Here is a 26,729-nt window from a genome sequence, read left to right as displayed (position 1 = left end):
GCACTTGTCATGCATTTTTCATTCGTCGGCCTAGATTTCTTTTTACGATGCTCATTTACAACCTTCCTCAATTTTCGGCGGTCAGCTGTAACAGCAGCATGCATGCGCTCAGGTAAAGCCGATGAAAATATTTCGGGCAAAGCTTCCATACTATGATCACTTAATTATATGAACTATAGTGAGACTAAAATCACCGCAAAACGTGTTTTAGTTGTCATTTCTATTCTCTGCATTCTCTTCCAGCATTCTCTGTATGCTGGCATTTGGTAAATGTAGCTGATATCACTCAAATGCGCTTATTCGATGACAAGGTCTTTTGCTTTGGCGCTGAAGCACAGGTATGCGTATGGTACACAAACCCGGCGTTGCCGGCTCAAGTCAAACCTTCCCAAAACCCAACGAACACATCATCTCGGCCAATAAAACCAAACAGACTCAATAATATATTCATGTGTGAACCAAATTCTCCCGGATAACCAGCATCTTTGGCAGCGAGATGCCTTTGCCGGTGCAGCGTAACAATCAAGAATGGGCGATTTCATCCACATCGTAGCAGTGTATCTGTCACTACTACTGTTGCATGTACGTCGACATGAATAATTTCTTGCGGTAGGTATTGCGACCATCATGTCGTTACGCTACCGGAATTTGTTTACTCCACCATGCGGCTTATTCTAAAGAGAGAGAGAGAGAGAGAGAGAGAGAGAGAGAGAGAGAGAGAGAGAGAGAGAGAGAGAGAGAGAAATAATAAGTCTAAAATACTGCGTACAGATGGTTAGCCTGCGAAGCTGTGACGTGCGACCGTTGTTTTACATAAGACGCGTGGCCTGCGCATTTGAAGTAACGTGAGGAAGGTGTGTGGCATTTCCACGCTAAAGTTGCACCGTCCGCACCACCCGCCGTTATGGCTTGAGCGGTGATTCCGCTCCGCTGCGATAAACCCAGCCAATCTATCTCCCCTCCCTCCTAACTCCTCTCCAACCTGGTTTCTTTGCGCATGCGCATGGGGGTGCACCAGGGGAGTTTTCTGAGTACACAGGGCCGACGAATTTTCCCGTATTTATTTATTTATTTATTTATTTATTTATTTATTTATTCATTTATTTATTCCGTGTTCCCCGTAAGAAAAACAAAAAAATTTGGCTGATCCTTCTTTAGTGGAATCGGTAAAACACGAAAGCGAAATGTGCTTTCCCAGGAGCAGTTGGATGTTTACGGTGCATCGATATGAATTTGCACATCGCCATTTATATTTCGCCAGTATGGCACTGTTAGACGCATCAACATTAGAAGCTGGATTACACGCGCCGGAGCATTGCGTAAATCCGATTGAAACCCCAGGCACTCGCAAACAGTGCGAACGAAACCGAACTGGTTGTCAGCGAGTCGTTTGGTGAAGTCACGGTCCGCTACAGCAAAAGGAGCGGGATTTGCGAGCGTGCTTGGCGAGCGACGACCTGCTGGAGGGTCGCTTCCGCAAAGGTGCAACAACATTGGTCCTGCTCCGTGGCGTGTACGCCAGACGATTGCGTTGCGGCGAGCTCAGTTTCTCGAACGCGAGAGGCACAGTTCGTAGCTAGGCTCGCAGAGTTCGCCGGGCGGATAAACCCAGCAGCTTACGCTGCTATACGCTGCCCGGCCGAGGCGCCAACTATCGGCGCCATTGGCGTCATGGCGCACCACTTCGCGTCACCTCTTCCAGACGTCAGCACCATCTGAATGTACAAGTGAGAGGGAAGGGAAGGACGTAAGGCGCGTTCGTACAGCCATGCGCGCTTGACTTCATGGCCTAGTTGGCAGCGCGTTTCGCGCCTCCCGTTGCGGCCAGAGTGGTCGTGGGGTCTAATCATAGCGCCGCCGCGTCAATGGAACTTTTTCCGGTGATGTCATTTCGGTGACGGATACGAAGTCAATGAGTTTTGTGTTCCCCAGCATAAAACACTTTCGTGTTAAAAAAATTAAGGGAAATTTCGCCTAGTCATATCAAGTTTCGCTTTAAAACAAGTCCAGAAAGACCTGGTATCATACACGATATCATGTCGAAAGCCATCCAGACAGCGGCCTCGAACCCGTATGTGCGTAGTGGGCCACTCTCTGTCGCCAAGTGCCATCATCAATAACAATATGATCACCACAATAGTGGGAGGAAGGGCTGTCCAGAGTAGACCCAAAATTTCGGCAGGAGCTGATTAAAAGTGCAAGAGCGGTTGAAAAATCCGACGAACTTCCGGAAAAGGAGACCCGGCCCCAGATTTTCAATTCACATAAAGAAATTTTTCATCATTGCCCTCATCATTATATATAATACAATCAGCATAATAGTGGGAAAAAGTGCTATCCAAAGTAAACCAAAAATTTCGGCTGGAGCTGATCCAAAGTGCAAGAGTCGTTGCAAAATCCGACGAAGTTCCGGAATAGGAGACCCGACCCCATATTTTAGATCCGCATAAAGTTTTTATCATTACTATTATCATTAAATATAATACAATCAGCATAAGAGTGGGAGAAAGTGCTGTCCAGAGTAAACCCAAAATTTCGGCAGGAGCTGATAAAATGTGCTAGAGTGGTTGCAAAATCCGACGAACTTCCGGAATAGGAGACCCGACCCCAAATGTTAGATCCACACAAAGAAAGTTCTTATCAGTACCATCATAATTATATATAATACACATAATAGTGGGAGAAAGAAAAAATACTAGCGCTGTCAATTGAAATCATCCATAATCAAGAATTGAATGCAAGAATATACGTACTCAGCATATGCAGCCCACCCTCCGACCACCAGCAGACCTTCGCGGAGGTCCTACACAAGGTAGTGGCAGTATCCAAAGATGACCCGCTGATCGTCGCCGGTGACTTCAACGCGAAGCACGAAGCCTGGGGCTATTCGAGACAGGCCAACAATAGGAAGGGAACCTGACTACTACCGGCCACAATCAACCACTCACTAACTCTAATCTCTTACCCCAACGTCCCCACTATGCTAGGTAACTCTGTAGAGTGCAACACGACCCCGGAATTAACATTTTCTCGGAACAGCCGGAATGCCACATGGGTTAACCTGCAGGAGAATCTGGGCAGTGACCACGCAATACTCCAAACAACGATAGGAGCAGAAACTGCCAACCACGGTACCAGAAAGTACGATATCATAGACTGGGACGCCTTCAGAAAAAGACGCAAAGATGATAAGCGGGAGGTCAATACCTTCACCGAACTCATCAGGATCATCAAAGACGACGTCAAAGCGGTCACTAATGAAATTGAAGTATCGGCGGAGTACAAAGCGATGAACAATAAATTAGCGCACCTGCAAGAAGCCAAAAACGCGCTCAGAAAGAGGCGGGAAACACAGAAGCTCAATAGTAGACTTCGCAAGAAAATCGCGCTCCGCAACAGACAAGTAGATAAGTATGCCAGGGAAGTTAACAAGCAGAAGTGGAATGAAATATGCACCTAACTGGACGGCCGTATGAGAGCAGGGGTGGAGGGGGTGGAGATGGAATCTCCTCAAACTTCTCATCGATGGGACGCAAACCAAGAGCAATCAACAGATATCGATCGACAGGATCCTACACCAAAAGCGCGAGAAAGGACTAACAGACGACGGCATCCTACAAGAACTAGCGAATACCCACCTCCCCCTTGGGACAAACGGAGAAGAGGTGAAGCGAACCCCGAACTGGACCAGCCGATCTCGGAACAAGAGGTCTGGGAGGCCCTGCAAGACCTAAATTGCAGATCGGCCCCGGGACGCGCTGGGATCACCAACAAGCTCCTCCACAACCTGGATGCTAAGTCAGTAAGGACGCTGACGAACGTGGCCAACCAGGCCTGGGAACCCGGACATGTTCCTGATGAATGGAAAACGGCATCAGCGATACTGATCCCCAAACCAGACAAACCTCTGGGCCCCAACAACATGAGGCCTATATCGCTTACGTCCTGCATTGGAAAGGTACGCGAGCACATCGTGCAAAACAGAGTATCGGACTACATCGAGAAACACGATATCTTCACGCACAACATGGTGGGTTTCCGGCCGGAGTTATCGACCCAGGACGTGATGCTAATGCTGCGCCACCAGTATCTGAACAACTACTCCAAAGACGTGAGAGGTGTCCTAACTCGACTTAACCAAGGCATTTGACACTGTTAAGCACAAATTCATACTTGAAGCCATTTCCTAAGAGAACCTGGGGGCGAAATTCCATTCGTACATTAGGTCCTTCCTTAGAGACCGAAAAGCAACGATCAAGATCGGACTTCTCCAATCACGAGAATTCAAGCTGGGGCCGCAAGGAACACCACAAGGAGCCATCGTGTCTCCCTTTCTATTGAACCTCACCATGAAAGGACTGTCAGCCAGACTAAGTGCAATTAAAGGAATCAACAGCGCTATCTATGCAGACGACATCACGGTATGGATTCTTGGAGGATCGGAAGCAGAAACCGAACACGCCCTGAAGACTTCCCTGGAGACAACGGAGGGCTACATCCGTGACTCGGGTCTCAAGCTGTCGCCGGCGAAATCGGAACTGCTCCTGTACAGATCTAGCGGGAAGGGCGGTAGAGGTCAACCACCCCCTAACCAAGCGAACATACGCATCGAAACAAAATACGGGCAAACCATCCCCATCGTAGACATACTAAGGGTCCTCGGACTAATGATACAATCCCGAGGACAGAATACGAGAACTATCAAAAACCTCGCCAAGAAATCGGAAGACACAATCCGACTGGTCACACGAGTATCGAACAGACGAGGTAGCTTAACGGAACACAACCTCCTAAGACTTTACAACGCCTTCCTAATGAGTCACGTAAACTACGTCGCAGCAGCAGTATACTGGGCCAAAACCGAGGAGGTCAAAGTCGATACACCCACCAGGAAATACGTCAAGGGGGTACGTGGTCTCCCTATTAGCGCCAGCACAGAAAATGTTGAAAGACTGGGCGTACACAACAAACTAGCGGCGATCATCGAAGCGCAAATGGAAGCCCAAAGGCGAAGACTCCTACCTACGAGAGCCGGGAGGGCCATACTCCTCACCACGGGGCACATCCCCGGATATTTTGAAGCATACGAAGTAAAACTCGTTGTGAAAACGAAGGAGACCTTCTAAACAAGGCCCATCCCTCGCAACATACACCCGCAATTCAACGAAGGCAGGAGGGCGGCCAGGGCCAAGGCGCTACTAAAAATTGCACAAGAAGCGCGGTGAACGTCGATGTTCGTGATGCAGCATAATACGGCCGCTCTAACAAATACGTGGCGGTCATGACCGACCCAGCTGGCAAACTACTGAACGCAACATTCGTAGTTACCCACAAACCCGCTATCGCAGAGCAAGTGGCGATTGCACTGGCTATGGCCGACCCTTCGAGACCGAACATCTACTCGGACTCAAAGGCAGCAGTACGGCGTTCCTCAAAAAAAAAAAAAAAACACGATAGCCAAGGAAGCAGCGCGAATCATTAAGACCAGAACTGAGGACGACTATCACTACATTACGTGGTTCCTTGCCCACATAAGACACGAAACACACGAGAACATCCCCAACGCCAACGAGATGGCCCACGACAGAGCGCGTGAAATCACCCGCCGCGGCAGCGTAGGACACTCGACGACCAGTGACTGGGAAGAGTATAGAGATCAGCTGCAAACTTTCAAAGACATCACGGCACACTACAAGCTACATGCTCCAAACGGGTACATTCCCCTCGAGAAGCGTATTTAGCCACTTCGCCCACGACATCCAACCACACTGCGCAAAATGTAGTAGCACCACATGCTCTGGAAATGCCCTGAATTACCGCGCGGTAACTTTATGATAGAAGAGTGGGAAGGAGCCCCACAAAGTGAAGAGTGCGTTACTCAACTCCGGGCTGTCCAGATTGCTTGCGAGAGAGCGGGGGAACGAGGACTTCCGCCCCCCTGCGCAAGTGTGGCCCGCGTCCGCAGTACGCAGTCACTGAGACTACCACAAATTTTCTGGACCTCAATAAAGTTCTGTCTGTCTGTCTGTCTGTCTGTCTGTCTGTCTGTCTGTCTGTCTGTCTGTCTGTCTGTCTGTCCAGAGTAAACCCGAAATTTCGGCAGGAGCTGATCAAAAGTGCAAGAGTGGTTGCAAAATCCAACGAGCTTCCGGAATAGGAGACCCTACCACAAATTTTAGATCCATGTAAAGTTTTTATCAGTACCATCATCATTATATATAATACAATCAGCATAATAGTGGGAGCCAGTGCTGTCCAGAGTAGACCCACAATTTCACCAGGAGGTGATCAAAAGTGCAAGAGGGGTTGCAAAATCCGACGAGCTTCTGGAATAGGAGACTCGACCCCAAAGTTTAGATCCACATGAAGTTTTTATCATCACCATCATAATTATATACATTTCAGTCCCTAGGAATTTCGTCTGCCGTCAGGATCCAATTTTGCATTACAAAGGTGTGGTGTCGCAGCAAAGGTACTTTTCTACAGAGTTACTCAATATATACAGTTGCGAAACTCCGCTTCAGAATCCTGGCGGCGCTAGCCCCCTGCTCCGTGGAAGCTGAGGGGCAAGTCATCGCGCGCGGCACCTGGACGGTAAAAACTGAACTTCGCTAAGTTATTATTATTCAAATTTCTTTTGTAAAATAAAGCTTGCTTTTTAAAATAAAATACATCAATTACGTGAACTGTACTTGTGTTTTTGCGGCTTGTCTTTTTATGACTTACGGCAGCAGCCGCAAGCACTTGAGTACTACTTCAATGTCCTGCCGACACTCGACAGGCTAGTCAACTTGCCCCGTGCTTGTCCAAGCGCAGGGGGGCAACAGAAGACCAGCTTTTGATACATGGGGCCGATGGGGAGTTTCGCAACTGTATATATCCAGTAACTCTGCTTTGCTAGCAGCCATCACAGCGCGCGAAATAGACATCGACCGCAGCGCCCTCTCAGCGCACTCACCGCTTTTGACATTGAGATATTTCTATAATTTCAACTCGTGTTCGAATAACCTTGCATTGTATTACTTATTCGCCTATTTTTCTTGTCTGACTAATTCTTTGTAGAAATTGAAATGTGAAAAATATATGTCGTCTGCTTAGAAACTGCAGACGACCCAGAAAACTAAAATTAGACACGAATGGAATAGCATGAAATAATATGTCAGAAAAAGTTATCAAAGCCACAATTTATTTTTTGGAAAAGTGCCTTAGTAGCAAAAAGGGCCAGCACACCGAGAAGGAGCTGCACACGATCGGTGTGCTATCTGCCCGAGGCTTCCATTGCAAACAAAAACCCTGATGAGGACCTCGAATGGCCGACTAGCCAAATTTGTTGCATCACAAAGGCGAAGAAGAAGAAGCCTCGTTTTTTCATCTTCCAGCTTCTCTAGATTTCCTATTTACACGAGCCTGTAAATAAATAAGATCTTTTTTCACACCCCTGATGTTTGGGCGATTCTCTGTTTGGGTATGTGCCATTCACCAAGGACCATCATCATTCACCCATGAGCTTCGTCATCACCATCCGCTGCCGCCGTCTCACTGCTCCCCGCAAACGTCCCACAAAATTTGCTGCCTCGCATTGATTCAACTCCGAATGCCAAGCACCAGCGACTGAAAGGCCTTTACTTCCTCAAGCAACAGCCCTGCCCGAGCCTGACGGGCTCTTGTACACGGATCGGTGAAACTTGGTGCTCGCGGAGGACACCGGGCTTGATCGTCTTCCCTGCTCCTGGCCTCCTACGGGAAGCGACGGCATAGCGCTATACGGTGCACAGTAGCGTCTGCTAGGTGCACCTCTTTGTCTGTTACCTGGCGGTGAGTTTACAGCCATTTCTTGTCGGCCCAGTGCCCGCCTCCCGACGCCGAACCCAATGGCTGCTCTCCGTGCGGCCGCCCCGTCACGGCAAAGCGAAGTGGACGCTCCCGTCACCGCCAGCTGGTGCTCCACGCAGGCCAAAGTGGTCAAGATCTCGTACACGTGGACCATCACGGACTTCAGCACGTGGCAGGAAGAGATGGGAGACGCGCTCAGGAGCTCGACGTTTTCCGCGGGGGCCGACGACGCGCTCAAGTGGTGCCTCACCGTGCATCCCAGGGGCGTGGACGAGGACAGCGAAGCCTACGTCTCCTTCTACCTGGTCCTCCTGTCCTGCGAGAGGGACCAGGCCCGCGTCCGGTTCAAGTTTTGCATAATAAACGCCAAGGAGGGAGAAGTGAACGCCATGGACAGTCGAAGGGCCGACCGGCTCAGCGACTGCAACGCCTGGGGCTTCAGGAAATTCATCCGCCGAGACTTCCTGCTGGACAAGGCCAACGAGCTGCTGCCCGACGACAAGCTCACGCTCAACTGCGAACTCAGCGTCTTTGGGGACCCGGTTCACATCTCGAGGCGGAGCCATACCGTCCCCTTCAAGGTTCCCCGGGGTCGTCTCTCGCAGGACATCGGCAGCCTGCTGGAAAGCCACAAGTTCGCCGACGTCGTCCTGGACGTGAACGGGAAGGAATTCCGCGCCCAGAAGGCCATCCTCGCTGCGCGCTCTCCCGTGTTCGCCGCCATGTTCGAGCATGACACCAGCGAGAGCACGCACAATCGCGTGGACGTCACGGACGTGGACCCCGACGTGTTCGGCGACATGCTCCAGTTCGTGTACACAGGCCGAGCGCCCAGCCTCGACGACATGGCGGCCGATCTTCTCGTGGCCGCCGACAAGTACGCCCTCGACCAGCTCAAGACGCTGTGCGAGGAGTGCCTCTGCTCCAAGCTCACGGTGGAGACGGCGGCAGAGCTCTTCTTCCTGGCGGACCTGCACAGCGCGGGCCTGCTCAAGGCGTGCGCCATGGGCTTCATAAACGAGCACGCAGCGGACGTTGCGCAAACGCCCGGTTGGCTGGCCATTGTTGCCGAGCAGCCGCAACTGATCGCCGAGGCGTTCGAATCATTGGCCACCCAGATGAGCCAGGCTGCAGAGGCTCCGTCCTGCAAGCGGATCAGAATTTCCAAAGACCAGTGACGGAGCCCAGTATTGTGGGCAGCAAGCTCTGGCTGCGTTGTCTTATTAGCAAGAAGCGTGCGGCTGAAGTCCACTGTTATCTGAATGACACGTTCTTCTGTAGAGGCATTGCCTTGCCAAATTTTCAGAGAAGCGCGCAGGTTTATCTGGACAGCGTCACGATTTAATGGATGATCAGTCGAATTTGGAGTCCTGTTTCAGCGGATTTCAATTTAGGCGATTTGTTTGCCGCCCTATGGATAAAAAGTATGAGGTTGACGAGAGTTGTTTGTTCTGTCCTGTTTCCCTCACTCGTATGGTCTTTTGTTCGGGGGAAAGCACACTCGCAAGCGCAGCGAATGTGTCCAATGAGTTTGGTTTAGCTGTCGTACCATTAAGAAAAATCAGCACACACTCACCTGACTTTTGGGAATGCCGCCCCGTATGGTATGTGTGATAGTACGGTGCTGTTGCGAAACGAACATAAAGAGGAGAATGCAGGAGTAGCCTAAGCAGGCGTTTTACCCCGTTGCTGAGCGTGGGCCGAAATTGTGGTGGAGACATCACAAAGACAACGCCACCACTTCAGAGTGGCAACAAGATACCATGCATTGGATTTCAGAAAGCTTCTCGCCATGAATAAACCCTCGATGAATGTGGGGACGTCACGCTGGGGATGGGCTGGTTCAGACAAAATGGTTCCCTGAAGGGTCGGCATGTCTACGTATAATGCGAAGGAAATTTTGACATCCACCTAAATGCAGCCATACGGCTACAAAGGAAAGCTATACAGCTTTCTCAGAAACTTCGCAGTTGAAGAAAAACTCGTCCTGGTCCACGATTCGAACCCGGGACCACCGCTTAACCGGAGCAGTCGCTCTACCAACTGAGCTAACCAGGAGGCTAGTCGTTTGTAGCGCAAGAGGGGATTGATCAACTGATTGAAAGCTGTATAGATTTCCTTTGTAGCAGTATGGCTGCATTTAGATGGATGTCAAACTTTTCTTCGCAGAAACTTACTCCACCTTGGGGAATTCCCCTAAATCTGTGCGATCTGCGTATAATGCTTAATTGCGTATAACTTTGATCACTAAGCCTGAATGAATGCGACCTATGCAACACCGCAGGAGCTCGTCCAACTGAGACACGTGTAAATACTTCCTTCCGTAGGTACGTTCGAGAAGGCAGGAGCCCGTAAAAATACAGCCGTAATTCACGTTCGCGTCGCGCCAGCTCTTCAGGCAGGGGATACGTGATAAAACGTGAGGTTGGCTTTAGTGCGGCACGTGGACGTAATGCTTACACGGAGGATTCCTACCGGTCTACGTTCACCGCCAACAAAATAAAGCTGTAACGCGTGGTTAGTGTGTGTTGTAAATCACGTTGGACAGGCGGTGCCTCGTCAGTTTTGCATGGCAGCGTAGTTCTATGCAGTGTACTGCTGCATCTTCTACACTCGCGTAGTCAAGAGTTCGACGGAATGCCGTGTGGTCAGGTGACGGCATTTGTATAAAAAGCAGGACACTGGCCAATGTTGCAACAAAGTTGACGTTTCCGGATCCGTACGGATCCCTTGTTCACAATGGATCCTTTGTTCACATTGGTCAGTGTCCTGCATTTGATACAAATCTTCTACACTCGTATAATGAGTCGGCACAGTCTGGGAGGGATTATTATAATGCCAAAGGGGTCGGTTTGCAGGACCTTCAGCTTTAGCCCGACTTCATCAATTTGTAATTAAAAAAAGAAGCATCGCAAGGGGTCAGATGAGTCAGAGGTAGTATACGAACTGATTCAAATGAAATTGGTTGTGTTTGAAATGACAGAATCGAACGTGATGACTTATTATTGTGTAATGATTTAAATATCCTACTTTTATTTGAATGATGGGCTAAAGTCGCAAGGTTTGAGGTAACTTGTGGGCCGGTTTTTGTTTTTTTTACAACCTTCCAGCTGGTGTACTACTGTAAATTTACATCGAGCTCGAAAGCTTGCGGGGTTTTCAGATGACAAGGCTGATACCATAAGAATTCTTACGTAGAACGACTAGCATACATTAACTAACATTGTTTCTTGACTACTTGCGTGGGATGGCAACCTCGATCGCTCGCAAAGAAACCGGATACCACACCGTTTCCATTAGAAAAATTGTAGTACCTGAACTTCGGCCTAACCCGATGGTTGTTTCACTTCGTAAGTCCAGACGTCACAAAGCTAGCGGCGCAAGCTTTTATTTCGCATTTCAAAATCATTCACAAATCGGCAAAGAAGAATAGTTTAACTTACTTTTTTAACGCCTTTATTTCTGCATTGTACAGGTTGTAAACATTGCGACAGAAATTGGGGAATTTATGGTGGAGGGGGAGGAAGGCCGCTATCCACGTCTTCGAGGTGGGGTGGACCCGATGTCGGCTCTGCAAAGAAACGGCCGGGTCCTTTCTCGTCCTTCAAATATTGAATAAAAGCCCGCCAGAGTCGGAGTGCGTCCGATGGCCCAACGTGCGATGATGGATTGATCCACTCCTGGAGGGTGCCAGGCCGGCGTACGCCGTGAGACTGAAGTGCAGTCTCCCGAACCGCGGTAAAGGAAGGGCAATGCCACAAAAGATGTTCAGTCGTGCCTCTTGCGGGGCACAACGTGCACTGTGGGGTCACGTATGAGCGCGGGTTGATGAGGTGTAGCCGCGCTGGGGACGCAAGTTGGCCAGTCTTCTGGGCTCGGTGAAGAATTACCGCCTCTATCCTTCGAAGAGTGCAGGGTAGTCGCCGATATTTTTCCTCGGGGTTGACCAAGCGTCGGAGAAGGCTGCGGTGATAGCATTGAGCACGATGCCATGTCTCGGCCTTATCCATTAGAACCGACGGTCACTTACTTTTTTTATTGTTAAAAGCAACAAATATTATTTGCATCTGCTCGGCACTTATATTTCCTATTTTTCCTTCCCATTTATTTCGGTTTGAGCCCTGCGAAGTATCATTGAGCTAGTGTTCCTTCAGCTCCCACCGTTACAACCGCTGCACGGAAATGGCGACCGTAACCCTACACCCGGTGACGACAGCGTCCGCCATATTTGTAAGCCCCGCTGAGAACGCAAATTTTCCCTCGTGTCTGTCAGTCGTTCTTCGGAAATTTGCGCGGCGCCCGGCGGTCTCTGCTCCAGTTCAGATCAAACCACAAGGCGCGGCGAAGCTTCTCCGAGCAGACCGGCGCTTTCACGCGGGAAATTTGAAGCATGTCAGGGCGGACGTTGTGTGTGAGGTTCTGCCTGCATTCGGTCTTTCTCTGCTGGTTGGCGTCGTGGGGTGCATTGTGTGACCGCCACTCTTCGGAACTGATTTTGACGGTGAAGCAAGTGAAGGATGCATACGAGGCGGCCTCTGCGGGTACTGGCCGGTCACGGGAGTACACCAGTGAGTTTTTTTTTTTTTTTTTTTTTTTTTTGCGTAATTATTCCGCACAGTTTGTTGAGCAATGTGTCGTTCATTACGAAAATCGAGGCGTAATAGCGCAACTTCACAAATATTTTGAGAGAAACGTGGCATGGTTCTCTTTCGCAATCTCTAAATACTTTTCACTACGATAGAAGCAGGCGTTCTTCGTAACAACACGCCTAGAAACATTTAAAGCTGGCAGAGTTAGCTGCGGGGTTTTTGTAGACCGCCCATTTGAACGTGTCATTTGTTACAAGTAACAAAAAAGCCCTAAGCAATGAGATTTTTTTCACAATAAAGTGTTGACATTTTTGAGAAACTGTGACATACTTCGTTAAATTTGTACAAAAAACGATGGAAGCTCACACTAACGTGTAAGTGTTGAATGTAGCGAATACGCAATCTTCACGACCATCACGAAGGTTGAAGTCCACGATTGTTGCCGATTTGCTTCTTCTTCTCTACCGTAACGACCCTTACTCCATTATTGTTGCTATCAGTGCGAGCTTGTTCCATTTTTTTTGGAAGTAATAGTCATTGACATCACCTTGGAGGGGCGTACGCTTTGACGTGTCTTTCTCGTTCCGAGCAAGTGTTGCCACGAATACGGCGAACGCTGGAGATTTTTTTTTTTTTTTTTGCCAAACTTTGTCAATCTCCCTAAGTGGGTATGCTTGGCTTGCCAAACGTGTGCCGGGGACGCTGGGCGGTCGCCTTGAGGCGTGCACACGTGAGCGCTCAGCCTTTTCTTGGTTTTGTTAACTGCCGGGCGGTCGCCGCGAGGCCCGCGCTAACGTGCGCGCACTCGACGATTTCTTCGCATTTTTGACTGCGGACCCGAAAAATTGCGATTCGTTGAACAACGTCGCTGTTAAAACAGCTTCATGGAAATATTAGCAACGTGTATATGTATGCGGGTGGGTAATAATAAAAAAAAAATAAACCCAATAACTGTCGAAAATCACACACCCGTCCATCCCGCTTGCAAGTGTCTGAGAGAGAGAGTCTCTAGAGAGAGAGAGAGAGAGAGAGAGATGAAACGTTCAGTTTATGCATAACGTGTTTGTTTGGTCCTGTGCACACGCTCCTCTTCACCGACAAGATTCGAGGAGGAAGAGGAATAAACTTTTATTAATCAGCAAGGTGCAAATGTCAGGGGCACACGCCCGGCTCGAGGAGTCCTCAGTCCAGGACACCTTGGAGTCTGCTGGCATCCTTCGCTCTCCCCACCAACGTTTGCTGGAATGAGACTAGATGAAACAAAAAAATAGCGCTCCCGTTACGCACTGTAGTCAGGATTTCCATGAAGGGGCATTTAGTAGAGCACGTTTTGAAGTACTTTAGGGGCTCGCCTTGTCGTCGTAGCCCGCCCCACAGTGTACCGTCGTCATCGCGTCCAACATGAGCTTCGAAAAAGAAGCGGTTCATACAGTCATAACTGCTCGAAACTCGTGACCCGCTGCCACTTGTCATACATCTCCCCGTTGTTTAGAGCGAAGAAAATTGCAGGTGAAAAGTGAGGCAAAATATACGTAATTAACCAGCAGCACCCGCGTTCATTTAGTTAGGAACGTTCGTTGGGTTGGTGTTGACGACAGTCAGCGGAAAAAAGTGGCAGCGCAAGAAAAAAATGGCGCATTCCAAACTGCGCGGTGAGGCGCCCGCACGTGCGGAATCAGAAGCAAGAAGAAAAAAAAAAAACTCCCGTTCACGCTATTTAAAACAGGGGGCGCGCAAGCACTACCAAGGCGGGAAATTTGAAATGCGTTGGACAAACCTCCGTTCAGTCAGCAGGAGAGGAGTGAGACACGGCTGGCGAAGAGCGTGATGGGTGGTGAGCAGATAACGGCGCCACAGCCCATTTTGGCGAATCACTGCTCTACACTTCCGACAACTTTCACGTTGAGTGGAACAGCTTTAGTTTTTTTGCAATAAAAACAAATTCGTTCAGCTGAAATTACTTTAGAATGCACATCCAAGATAACTTAAAAACCTAATAGAGTCGGTGCTGTACAAGGAGAAGCGAAGTATGAAGACATATTCGCTTCCTTCCGTTGATCAACCGATGTTCCAAGGGCAATAAGACACGATTTCGGCCTCCTACTCATTTTCCGCAGCAAAAAGAAAAAAAACGTGGCGTAAAACTTGCACCAACGCTGTTCATAGCGCTCTTTATCGGCGTTTTATCACCACCGGCGGTGTTATCTTTTACAACTTCGGCCTCAAGAAATCACGTTGCTCTGACTGCGTTCATTTCGGATCATCGGGACTCGATGGGTGAAACGGGAGCGGGATTAGACCTGTGGGAATCTATAGGTTAGCATCCCCCGGATATAGTGCAGCAAAGCACGGTATGGAGGACTGAGAATCCATCGATGGCATAGTCTGCACTTTGCCACAAATTGAGTCCTGCAAATGAACATGCCTTTTTTTTCGCAAGGTATGTTCATGATAAATGGTGAAGGTCTGCCGGAGTCATTGGCGTCGTAGCGAGAAATAAGGATTCGCTGAATGGATTTTGGTCATCCTTGCATGATAATATTTCAGGGACTATAAACTACACCACGACGATGACTCAGTGAGCAATGGAACGGAAGATGATAGGTGTAACATTCAGGGACAAGAAGACAGCGGAGTGGTTCAGGGAACAAACGACTGTTAAGGTCGTATTAGTAGAAATTAAGAAAAAGAAGAAATGGCCAGGGCATGTAATGCGAAGGCAAGATAACCATTGGTCAGTAAAGGTAACAGAGTGGATCCCTCGATAAGGCAAGCTTGGCAGGGGGCGGCAGAAAGTCAGATGGGCAGATGAGATCAAGAAGTTTGTTGGAATGAATGGGCCGCAGTTAGCACAGTACCGGGATATTAATGGGAGCGGCCTTTGCCCGGCAGTGGGCGTAGATAGGCTGTGATGATGATGAAACTTCAACAATTAAAGGCATTTCGAATAGTCAGTGGCAAGCGTTGCAAGGTCCCTCTAAGGGCGAAAGGGAAGTGCTATCAGAATCGCGATCGTGGTACGAGGCAGTGAAGGGTTATGTGTGGCATGTTTGCCGTGAAGTCTAAGCCACGGCTCATCGACCTAAACCAAAACTGTATTTCTTTTTTTTGTGTGTGTGTTTTCACTGGCGCCAGTTTTGACGTGCTCGAATTGCAGCGATGCCGGCCGACGGTCCTCGGTACACCCCTTCTCTGCGTCACCAGAGGAACCGGCCGGCACACCCGGACTCCGTGCTCCTAGACAAATTGCAGACCCTGGATGAAGAGGCCCTGGCGCTCCTCGTGGAATGGTCAGGGCACCAGTCTTCTGTATTTGCGCTTCGGAATAGTCTAACGAGACCTCCTCGTACACACAGCACTTCATTTATATGATGCATATAGATAGGCGCCAATATCTAAATCATTACAAAACGCGAGTAACGCCAGGCTCCTGATCGTCGTCGGATGGCTCGGGTCTTTCAAAGTAAGTGCGACACAGATCGTACGAAAGTAGGGTTGACCTGGTACGACCACACGTGAGCACTATTAAATGTACGAATAGGGATTTGGAGGTTTTGGCGGGGCTCTCGTGCTCGAAAGGCGATTCAGTGAAAAACGCAAAAACTGGATGGTAACTTATGCCCTTAGCGCCGATTTAGTATCATCATAATGTCAGTTTCTGTGAGGTTGAAAGTTGAGTGAGTGAGTGAGTGAGTGAGTGAGTGAGTGAGTGAGTGAGTGAGTGAGTGAGTGAGTGAGTGAGTGAGTGAGTGAGTGAGTGAGTGAGTGAGGGGGTGAGTGAGTGAGTGAGTGAGGGGGTGAGTGAGTGAGTGAGTGAGCGAGCGAGTGAGTGAGCGAATGAGTGAGTGAGTGAGTGAGTGAGTGAGTGAGTGAGTGAGTGAGTGAGTGAGTGAGTGAGGGGGTGAGTGAGTGAGTGAGTGAGTGAGTGAGTGAGTGAGTGAGTGAGTGAGTGAGTGAGTGAGTGAGGGGGTGAGTGAGTGAGTGAGTGAGGGGGTGAGTGAGTGAGTGAGTGAGCGAGCGAGTGAGTGAGTGAGTGAGTGAGCGAGCGAGTGAGTGAGCGAATGAGTGAGTGAGTGAGTGAGTGAGTGAGTGAGTGAGTGAGTGAGTGAGTGAGTGAGTGAGTGAGTGAGTGAGCGAGCGAGTGAGTGAGCGAATGAGTGAGTGAGTGAGTGAGTGAGTGAGTGAGTGAGTGAGTGAGTGAGTGAGTGAGTGAGTGAGTGAGTGAGTGAGTGAGCGAGCTAGTGAGTGAGCGAGCGAGTGAGTGAGCGAGTGAGCGAATGAGTGAGTGAGTGAGCGTTACATTTCAGGCCTCAGCATCAGCAATTCCTCAACATTAACTTCCCACAAACCATATCAGTCACTTAAAATGTCACCGATAAAGTAGGTCAACTTGATACAATGATCCAGCAGTGATCGCAATTTTATTCTCCTGAGGTTGTCCCAATACCGAGAACCTGCTGGAGAATTTCCAAATGCCACTGATACCATAACTCCTTCCTTTTTTTACGTTTGTGTCTTCTTTTTTTCCTGTCATGGTCTGACCGTTTTGGCGATTCCTGCTTCGATTTCGAGTGTGACTTGTTTTCTAAACACTGATCGATGCCTATTGCAGCTAACACGCTTTGCAGCTTTGCAGAATTTCAGCTAACACGCTCCGAAAACATAATTATTCTTGTTGCGTTCGTGTAAGATACGGCAGACTTTAAATTATTGTACGAGCGCTTCACAGCAGTGCCTTCCTTAATAACTTTCCCCTTACCAGCTTAGGCAGTGACAAATTGATTCCACCACTAGCAACGCTTCCCCGCACTTTGTGCATCAAGTATATGTCGTGCGGCAGCACAAGGAGATGATTTGAAGTCCATGAATAAGTTACTTTGTCACCACGAGCCCCTCTCTATATATGCCCGAGCTACGTAATAACGAGACAAAGCAAACAAAATAGTCCCCGATCCGGATATGTCTATCTTGCGACAGATAATTCGAAAAAAATAAAACATCCTTGCGAAAAGAAAAAGCAAAGGAGGTGAGAAATTCAGTTCTTTGGGGGCTGTTTTGTTATCAGGAGTTCTCGTCCGTAAGTTTAATATTACCGTGTTGATTCCGCGCGATGATCTTTGGCATCTTATACGGTTTATTACCTGCCTGTCTTCTGCATAAGATATTGCTGTCGCTGCGTTTTAATTATTTAATATTTATTTATTCTTTCGTTCGCGTCCAAGTGGGCTCATCAAGTTCGTCAACTCGAAGTGAGGGAGAAGGGTTTGACGATCAGTTCATAGGGAAACCCTAGCGTCACTGAACAAGCTACGCTTAAGAGTACCGACCCTTCGTGCACCAGGAGGCGTCTGGGGGCCATTTTGATTCTGGCTTGCAGTGTTGCCATCTCTCCCAACGAAACCGCCGCCGGTTGTGACGGCCAGAGTGCGACCGGCCGCTCTAACGTCCGCGCAGCAGAGAGAGAGAGAGAGGGAGAGAGAGAGAGAGGGGAGAGGCGCCCAGAAACAAAAGGGCTTCGCCCGTATGTAAACAAATATCACGTGGTGCCGACAGACCAATGAAAATCCTGGCCGCACAGAACAATGAGAGAAAAGAGTGCCGATACTCTAAAAACCTTTATTTAGTAGCGCTAGGAAACCCCCAGATGAGTTTCCGCTAAGAGAAAATTTGACATCCACCTAAAATACAGCCGTATGCCTTCCCTTGTAGAGCTGCGTTTAAGGGTGATGTCAAAGTTTTCCTTCGCAGAAAATTGCTCTACCCACGGGGTTTCCCCTAAACTTCACGTTTAATAACACTTGTTCCGCACTTCGGGTCGCAAGTTAATTAGTCAAACTTGCTGGTGGGCGAGTTGGGTAATTATTGCTTTAAAAAGAGGGCTAAATTACACACAAGACAGACGAAGACCAGACAGGACGAGAATGGGTTAATTCGCCCTCACATTCACTCGCACTGGCATTGGGCACTCACATCCCCCGCTCAGACTCACAACTCACAACCTTCCCTTATACTTATTCGTAGTCCCGCTTATTTTGCTTCTTTCTTTACAGCCCGGGAATTTTAACTTCGCTCGATGTTTGTAAGCCACATAAATCATTACATTTTGTGGAAATTTCCAATGCGGCTACAAAGCGGCTAGCCTCCTGGTTAGCTGTAGTTGAAAGAGCGTGGTCTCGGTTTCAAATCCCGCACCAAGCTGAATAGCTTTCCTGTGTAGTGGTGCGGCTGCATTTCAGGCGTATGCCAAATTCTTCTTCCTCAGAACGCTGTATAATGCACAGGGGTGCCACTCAAATATATTTTCGAGCAGACTGTTGCTTAGTTTGACAAGGAATACAGCTGCACATACGATTCCCCCCCCCTCCTCCTCCCCATTTTTTTTTTTTTAACAGCAGAGCTGTAGCTTTTATTTCCGGCGTGGAGCGTAACCAGAAAACTCATCCCAGCCGAGCGCACGTGAGCGTATGCCTCGTGGGGAGCGGCCAGCGTCGACCAGCTCGACCTTCGAGAACTCTCTGTCCAACGTTCGTGGCGTGATCTCTCGCGTGCTCTTATCCTTGCCAGTTCACCTGCGTTCGTGCCTGAAGTGGGGAGCACAGACGCCGAGTTCGCGCTACAGACGCTGATTTCGCGGAGCCCGTTGCCGCGGGTTCTATCACGTGCTAACGCGGCCTGCGGACAAAACGATCCAGGGGCGGTATTCTTGAGTTTTGTCCCTTTTGCGTCCCTTTCAAAAGTGTCCCTTTTGGCAAGCCCTGATTGGCTAAAAGCAAACAACCGGAAGTGACGTAACGCAAGCGCTGCAAACCTACTGCCAACGCTCACTGCTTAACCGGAAGTACGTCACGATGAAAGAGACGCAAAAGGGACGTTTTGAAAGGGACAGTTACGAGAATACCGCCCCAGACCTGCCAGTCATGGATAATTTTCAACGGAAAGTTCACCAATCCAGATGGGGTCAACATCCGGGTGTCCGACGAAAGGAGAGGGGCGGCCAGCTCTCCGGCCTTGCACCAGTAGTGTAAGCTGCGCCTTTTTTTATTCGTGAATTAATGTATCAGTTACAGTTAGACAAGTTGCTCATTGGCCTAAATAAAAAGCGGGAGAGCATCAAAAGCTACCTGCGAGCAAGTAGCAAAGAGGGCATGAACCGGCAGGGTGGCGTTAGATTTGATAATGCCGAGTGTTCCAGTTTCCCTTGCGAACTGTGCGTCTCCACACGCGGGGTCATCCTGTCTTCGAACGTCGCCCCAGTCTCCGTGGATTTCCGTCGCCCAGTTTAAAGTACGTCACAGTCCCGGCGGTAAGGGCGTATACGTCACTTCTAGTTGTGGCAAGGTTAGGTTCGGTGGCCGCAGTGTTAACGTCATCCGTTCGCTGTGCCTTTCGTTTTTATGCGTGCCGGCGTTTGACTGCGTCCCGTGCAAAGGCCGAACAGCAACCGCTGGTGGCGGGGAAGGGGATTACGAAGTGTTTGCAGACGAGGCGGGAGTGCTTCCCAGGCGACACACCGCCAACGTCGTCAACTGCGTTGCAAACAAGTTCCTGTTATCCACAGCCCTCGTGGGTTTCAGTCTGGCTGGGTAGCCCCGTCTAGAATTTGCAGACAAGGAAAGCGGTATTAGGTTCGATGACCGGACTAGTAGCGTCATCCATTCCATTAGGCATGGCTTCTTTCGTGTTTTTTTTTTTTTTTTTACCTGCTGCCCTCTGATCCCGCCCGCTGCAAACGACGGATTCGCTCTGACGATGCGACAGGTGACGACGAAAAGTTTACAAGGAAGACCAAGGTAACACCACGTGAGCTGGAACGTCTGCAAACGCGAAGCAAACGTGACCGGCGTTAGAAGTGCGAAGGGGGCCTAGGGACGGAACCGGGGGGTACTTCGGGCGCTAGGGCCCTGGCATCCACGTCTAAAAAAAAAGAAGGAAAAAGGGAGAAAATCGTTGCTGGTGTTCTTTTTTTTAAATTTTATTTTCATCTGATCTCCCGTAGGGAACGGCATGAAACTCAGAATTGAAAGCACTGTTACCATGACGTAAGTGAGTTGGGAATATTGTGTGGGATTTGGGGCTCGCACAAAACGGGATAACCCTGGCCAATAGAAGAGTTAATATATACAGGCTCACGTTCGCGGTGTCACGTCGTCACGTACCCGCGTCTCCTATCCCTCTGCGGTACAAACACGAAATGAAAAACACGGGGGGCTTTGCAAAGGGAGAACTGTTACCACACTTACTACATTCATACGTCTGTATGCCTTAAGGCATGCCGACTTATGAATGTGATAAGTGGGCCCCAAGACGTACCCACGAGCGGGTAGGTCTTGAAACCCCTCGAGGACAGTAATTTAGGGACCCGTATTTTCGGGATTAGCACCAAACAAAAAATACCAGGTTGTGAGCTGAGCTCACATAGTTAAGCGGCGCTGTTTCACCACAGCTAACACGTTTAAAATACAGCTAGGTAATCCATTTCACAGCGAATAAAAAAAGGTTAGTTTGCTGCGTCAATATCTGGTGCAGCACCAACTCACCATTTCGTCACCTCTGCAACGGCAGGACACGTGTAACCGGCCTAGGCGAGGCCTAAAACAAAGGTTGGCCAGACAGTCGTTTCTCCTACGCTCACAAAAAAAAATTAAACTTGAAAGAAAGGTTCTTGTTCCCCTCACACAATCCATCGACACATAATCAACGAAAAATTAAGAAACACGCGTACACAATTTCAGGATCGTACGGTTTCTCATTGTCGTTGGAAACGTCTTTATTGCGGAAACTGGCGCCTGTCGAGAGACGTGTGGCCTTGCAGCGAAGGCAAATTAATGCAAGCAATTTGCAAGGAGTCCGCGATGCCCGAGGCTCGCTTCTTCGTCGGAAGGTCTGCCAGCTGCGCCTGTTTCTTTGTTCAAAGCGGCTGGCCACGGTGCGCCCTCGGCTTGGTAGCGGCGAGACCGTTGTTGTGTCATTGGAGAGTTACAGCAGAGCGGGGAACCGGTCCCCGAACGGTATCCGTTAGGTGACCGGCTACACTGCGCATGAGCAGGGGAGGGAAAACTGGTCCTGCGCATGCGCCGGTGTACCGGGTACCGCACCGGGACCGTCTCTCCGCTCTGCTATAACCCTCTCTAAGCTTCGGACGACCAACACAGCGACAGAGCGCACTTGCACAGACCTACATGTCTCACTTAAAGAGCTTGATAAAATGTACATCGGGCTCTTCTTTGCAGAGAGAGAGAGAGAGAGAGAGAGAGAGAGAGAGAGAGAGAGAGAGAGAGAGAGAGAGAGAGAGAGAGAGAGAGAGAGAGAGAGAGAGAGAGAGAGAGAGAGAGAGAGAGAGAGAGAGAGAGAGAGTGACGGAGACCACAAGGCTAACAATGAAATACGGAAAGAAAAGTGGAGAACTCAAGTAAGCCAAGGTAACCAAAAAAGAGGCAAGGCAGGTTGAAAGGGATGAATGAGAGAAAAAATGGAAGCTAAAACTTCGTTGAGATGTACAGGGCTGAGAAATTAGACATCAGAAAGTAAAATTTCTACGATAATTCCCAGTGCAGCGGTTTGGTTTTTAAGGCTAGAGCAGGTTGCTTGCGAACTAAGAGCTTTGTGGGGAAGTATTCACAAAACGATGGGGTATGCGTGGTCTGCGGCAAAGAAGCAGAAACTATGCGGCACATAGTGTGAGATTGTGAGGGTATCCATCCAAATCTGCATGAGGGAAATATTCGGCTTCCAGCAGCCCTAGGATTTAAGGGTAGCACAGAGGAAGTTAACTTCAGGGCTGTCGAGACGGCGGAAAGAAGATTAGAATGCTAGTGGTTGAAAAGCAGAGTGGGGAACATTGCCTAGGACAGCTACCACCTGTAACAGAAAAAAAGAATTATTTTGTGGCTAATAAGTTTTTTTTGGTATCTGCCCTAACAGCAGCGCTAGTATTAAACGAAGAGTGTAAAACGTAGGTATATTAATTTCGTTTTAGTTTTCTTTGGTAAGATGACGCGTCATCACCCCGCTACAAAGTGGATACCACTATCAATCATCATCATCATCATCATCATCATCATCATCGGCAATAACCTGGGGCTGGATTCTGAATTTTGTCTGTTTCAACAATGTTCATTTCGCACCAGTTTGAAGACGTGGCGTAGTTACGTTTCCGAGGCCTCTAACCAACGACATGCACGGAAACCGACGCCCCGTCTCGCTTGTCACTTGTCCCTCCTTGTCTTGTGTGTTGTCTACTCCCAGCTAATCAGAGCTCCCTCAAAGTGTACACTTTGAAACGGGCATTAACTGGACAAGACTCCATCCATCTTTAGTCTGTGCTTTAAACCTGATTTTACAAGTTCTCGGCCGCACTTTTTTTGTTTTCATTATTACGCAGGGACGACCTACAGAATGTGCGCCTCGACTGAATAAAAAATATATTTCAGCATTTTCTTTTTCTGAATTTTTTTTTTCGAACGCAATAGGCAAGAGAAAAATTCACGCATCTCCAGGAAGTGAATCATGACGAGTGGGGAAGCACTGGGGATCGTTTTTACCGTAAATCACCCGTGAGAGTGTTTACTGCTGCTAAAACGATTTCCAATCCAATCCAATACAATACAATTCAATTTATTCCAACCCGATCCAATCCATCTCAATCCAATTTAATCCAATCCGATCCAATCCAAATCCAATTCGATCCAATCCAATCCAATCCAAATCCAATTCAATCCAATGCTCCTCGCGCATGCGCACCACGGCTCTCCAGGGGCCCTCTCTCCCTCTCTCTCTCTCTAACCTTTTGTGAACCTTTTTTTTTTGTTCTCGTAAACCTTCTGTGAACCTTTTGTTCGCAGATGTTTCGATTTACACGGTGCTGTGCCGTGAGCACGGACGCAGGACGCCGGACGCCGGTCGGACAAGCCTCGGCCTTCAGCTGCTTCGCCCTTAAAAACACTTGCGCAAAAACGGCATTTTTGTTCCCGGCGAGTAAATAAAACAGGTTAGAAAACATCGATCAGGCGTCACCGGATGTTCTTCCCCAGTTACGACATTCCGCGTCATTCCCAATTCCGAATGCAGAAGTCGGGATTGAGCAAGAGGTGTTGTTTTATATTCAAGGACAAAACAAATCTGTACAGGCGAGAAGACGAAGGAAAATAGGTTGCTGTTTTTCTATTTGTCACGTCCGGGCCACCAGGAAAAACTATCCGGAATTTTCGATACGAACAGTCAACAAGACGTTGTCGTTTCGGAACATCGTTACAGATTCGCTGGGTCTAATTAGCTGGTCGTAAGTCTCATACCACTTATCTTGTTTGCTGTATAGAAACAACAAATTTGTTAAAAAACAGTTTTACTCGAATAGCCTGGTTGCCGCCGATACCTTTTTTTTTTTCTTGCAGCAAATCTTATTTTCGCTCTTCTACTCAACAAAACTGGATTAACCCCTCAAGTTATATCCCTCTGAAAATACAATTTTTCGTCAATATAATTATTTGGAAATTTTCGGGTCCAAGATTATTTTTTTTATGCGGCTCCTCCTGCAAGTCTTGCTTCCCTTCACTTATCCTTTTCCACGTGATCGTTCACTACGTTCTAGTGAGGTTTCTAATGCCAGGTCAGATAGCAGGCGGGGAACACGGCTCAGCACAGATTTACGGCATTTTCCGCATCCCGATTATTTATCGCACACACGCGCGCACACACGCGTCCACACGCACGCACACACACATACGCGCGCAAGCACACGCACGCACAGATAAAAACCCTTGGTGTCTCATGCTAATGAATAGCACACATGTACGAGGAAGCCTGTCCGCTTCTTTTAAAACAAATCACTTTCTGTATAAAAAAGGAAAGCTGGTGCACTTTTACTTCTCGAACAGTGAAATTTTCCGACATTCTTGCATATTTAGCTATTCCGAAAGTATAAACCGGTTCTTCTCTAAAGGCGGTTACTTTTTTTAGGCAGCTTTTAGCTCCAGGTTACGTGGACGCAATTTTGTAGTCACGTTGTGATTGTTCTCAGCCTAATCCGGATCACCTAGCTAAAACAGTAACTTTAAAGCTAATACGTCTGATTGCAGTCCTCGGAATACCGGCATGCTACGAATTGGAAGTACTTCAGTGAAACAAACAAACAAGCGCGCAAAGAGACGCTGTTCTTTGATTCACCGTTGCTGTGTCTCCACTAACACAGCGAGGGAAACTCTTCTTCAAAAAACGATAAAAAAAATTCCGCCATCTCTACGAAGTGAATGATGATGAGAGAGGCGAAGCAAAAATGCTTATCGGTAAAACCGCGAAACATTCGTCCGCACATCAGATAAAGACTCGACACGTCAAGCTTTCCACCGCTCCGTTGACAAGCCCGTCGACGACGTCGATGTTTGTGGTGGTTATGTAGGGGTTGTTTTGGACGATGAGAATCTCCATGGGTAAGTTGGCGAATTCGGTGTGTGGCATTTTAGCCACCTTGGCCGTCGCCTTCTGCAGAGCGTCTTGTGTCGTGTACCCCCGGTACGTGTCTTGACTCGCAGGCGACGAACGACAACCTCTTCATCTTCCTCTTCTCCTTGTTGGGTATCAACGAACGCGTTGAACGTTTTGTCCTCTTCGGCCAATCTCTGGTTGGCCAATCCCCAGGGGCTTCCTGCCACGATCATCATTAATGTGCCGTGCCGTATACAGCAGCAACGAGGGACGGGACAGGGCCCGAGCAAGCGGAGCTTCGCCCTTAAAAACTGGCGATGCTGTCACTCCTTGCTCAAAGCCGCGTTCGTAAATGCGGGTCAGAGCCAGCTCACCGAGATTCGACAGCACATGGTGGCAAGTATCTACGACTTTCACCCCAAAACACGAAAGCTAGCAACACACAGAGAAAAGGAATGCTCCAAATTACAAAAGAGAAACTTTCAAACTGGCCGCCTTGCGACTTACGTCTGGTTCGTTGCGCTATACGAAGTTCTTATCGCTAGCTTATCCCGCCAGGCTCACTGACCGCCGCTGTTTCGTTCTAGATATCTAACAGGCAATGTGCGTCATGGTCAGTTACTCAGTGCAATGCAACCGGCCCGGAGAGTTTGGTTTCACTGGTATCTTGGCAGTGCGAAACCCCAAACAAAACCCACGTGCGCACGAAACCGGCCCACCACAACAAAATGTAAGGCAAAACAATCCTACGGTCAATCCCAGTATAATTATTCCGGTCCCTCCGAACGCATTGCACACCATGCATACACTGAATTCGTCCTTGGCCGAAGAAAGTATTTTTTTTCTTCTGACCTGTTTTTTTTTTTTTTTCTAGTTTTATTTGCTCGTTATAAGCCAATTTCGCTTGCAGGGCGCATCAAACCAACGCCTCGTAGATATCAAAAGAAGCCGTGTATACTCTTCACGGGGCTTTATTTCTTGCCTGAAGATGGGTTACGTACCCTTACTCCTTTGCGTTTCATCTAGGAAGATGATCAAAAACATATCGCTCGTTTTGCGCTGTCGCGAAGCCGTGATGAGGCCTTCTAATCTCGACGGCGTTGATCAAAATGCCATCCGGCCGACTTGTCAAACCGGCCGGGCTCGCGGTAAGAGGTCGGAAAGGGTTGCCGCAGAGCCCTGCGTTGTCCTCCGGCATGAGTCACCCTTCTTGAGGAGGTTGCCGCAATCCCGGCGGGGTAAATGCGCGCCAAGTTGTGACACGACAGGTATGAGTCAGCGCCGGGCAGCGGTATTTCCTCCTTTCGCGAAAAGTGCGCCCTTCTCTACGCTCTTGGGTACTCCTGACGGCATCAGGTGACTGGACCACGCGTTTAGCTGCTCTTCGACGCGACAAAGTTGATGTGCCCGGCGCCCCCACAATTCCCATTTATACGTAGTTTGCTTATCAAGGGGCGGTATTACTTCTCGTGTCTTGTCCGTTTTGTGTCCGTTTCAAAGTGTCCGTTTTGAGCAAGCCCTGACTGGCTAAAAGCGAACACCCGGATCTGACGCCATGCAAGCCTGCCGGAGCTATGAGCGGCGGCTTCTCGGAGCAGACGATTAGGAGCAGAAGATTTTTCGTCGCCTTGTTGTTGCTTTGCTAGCGGAACAATAAACACATAAAAGATTGTTTGAAATAGGTTCAGACGTTTAAAATGTGTTTACAAAAACAGTTGCGCAAAAGTCAATCCAAAGCCCTCCTACAACTGGAAGCACGTCACAATAAAACGGGCGCAAAACGGAGGTTTTCAAAACGGACAAACACGGGGATACTACCCCAGGTCTATCGAGTAGGGATATTAGCGCGACTGTAACGTCCTACCCGGGGGCTAGAGTGTTCGTAAT

At 48.8% G+C, this 26,729-nt stretch overlaps 1 protein-coding gene and 1 pseudogene across 4 annotated transcripts in view; both read left to right on the top strand.

The window, feature by feature from the left end:
* The first annotated feature begins 7,871 nt into the window (after positions 1–7,871).
* LOC144160142 (speckle-type POZ protein B pseudogene) lies at positions 7,872–9,165 on the top strand (annotated as a pseudogene).
* Positions 9,166–12,123: 2,958 nt separating this feature from the next.
* LOC144159578 (salivary peroxidase/catechol oxidase-like) overlaps positions 12,124–26,729 on the top strand; it is a 114,900-nt gene continuing 100,294 nt past the window's right edge. For 2 of the 4 annotated variants that reach the window (XR_013320330.1, XR_013320329.1), the window contains exons 1-2: positions 12,126–12,401; positions 15,580–15,712. Coding sequence is in view for 1 of the 4 variants with exons in the window: in XM_077691157.1 (XP_077547283.1) it covers positions 12,224–12,401; positions 15,580–15,712 (311 nt within the window). In the remaining 3 variants the exon portion in view is untranslated. Of the gene's footprint in view, positions 12,402–15,579; positions 15,713–26,729 lie in introns of all 4 variants that reach the window. The other 2 variants (XM_077691157.1, XR_013320331.1) reach the window with 2 other exon arrangements.

The sequence above is a fragment of the Haemaphysalis longicornis genome, unplaced genomic scaffold (assembly GCF_048455015.1).
Source record: "Haemaphysalis longicornis isolate Haplotype H1 unplaced genomic scaffold, Haemaphysalis longicornis Haplotype H1 scaffold_10, whole genome shotgun sequence".
Taxonomy (NCBI): domain Eukaryota; kingdom Metazoa; phylum Arthropoda; class Arachnida; order Ixodida; family Ixodidae; genus Haemaphysalis; species Haemaphysalis longicornis.
Note: the sequence above shows the minus strand (reverse complement) of the source record. Positions and strands in the feature narration are given on the sequence as shown.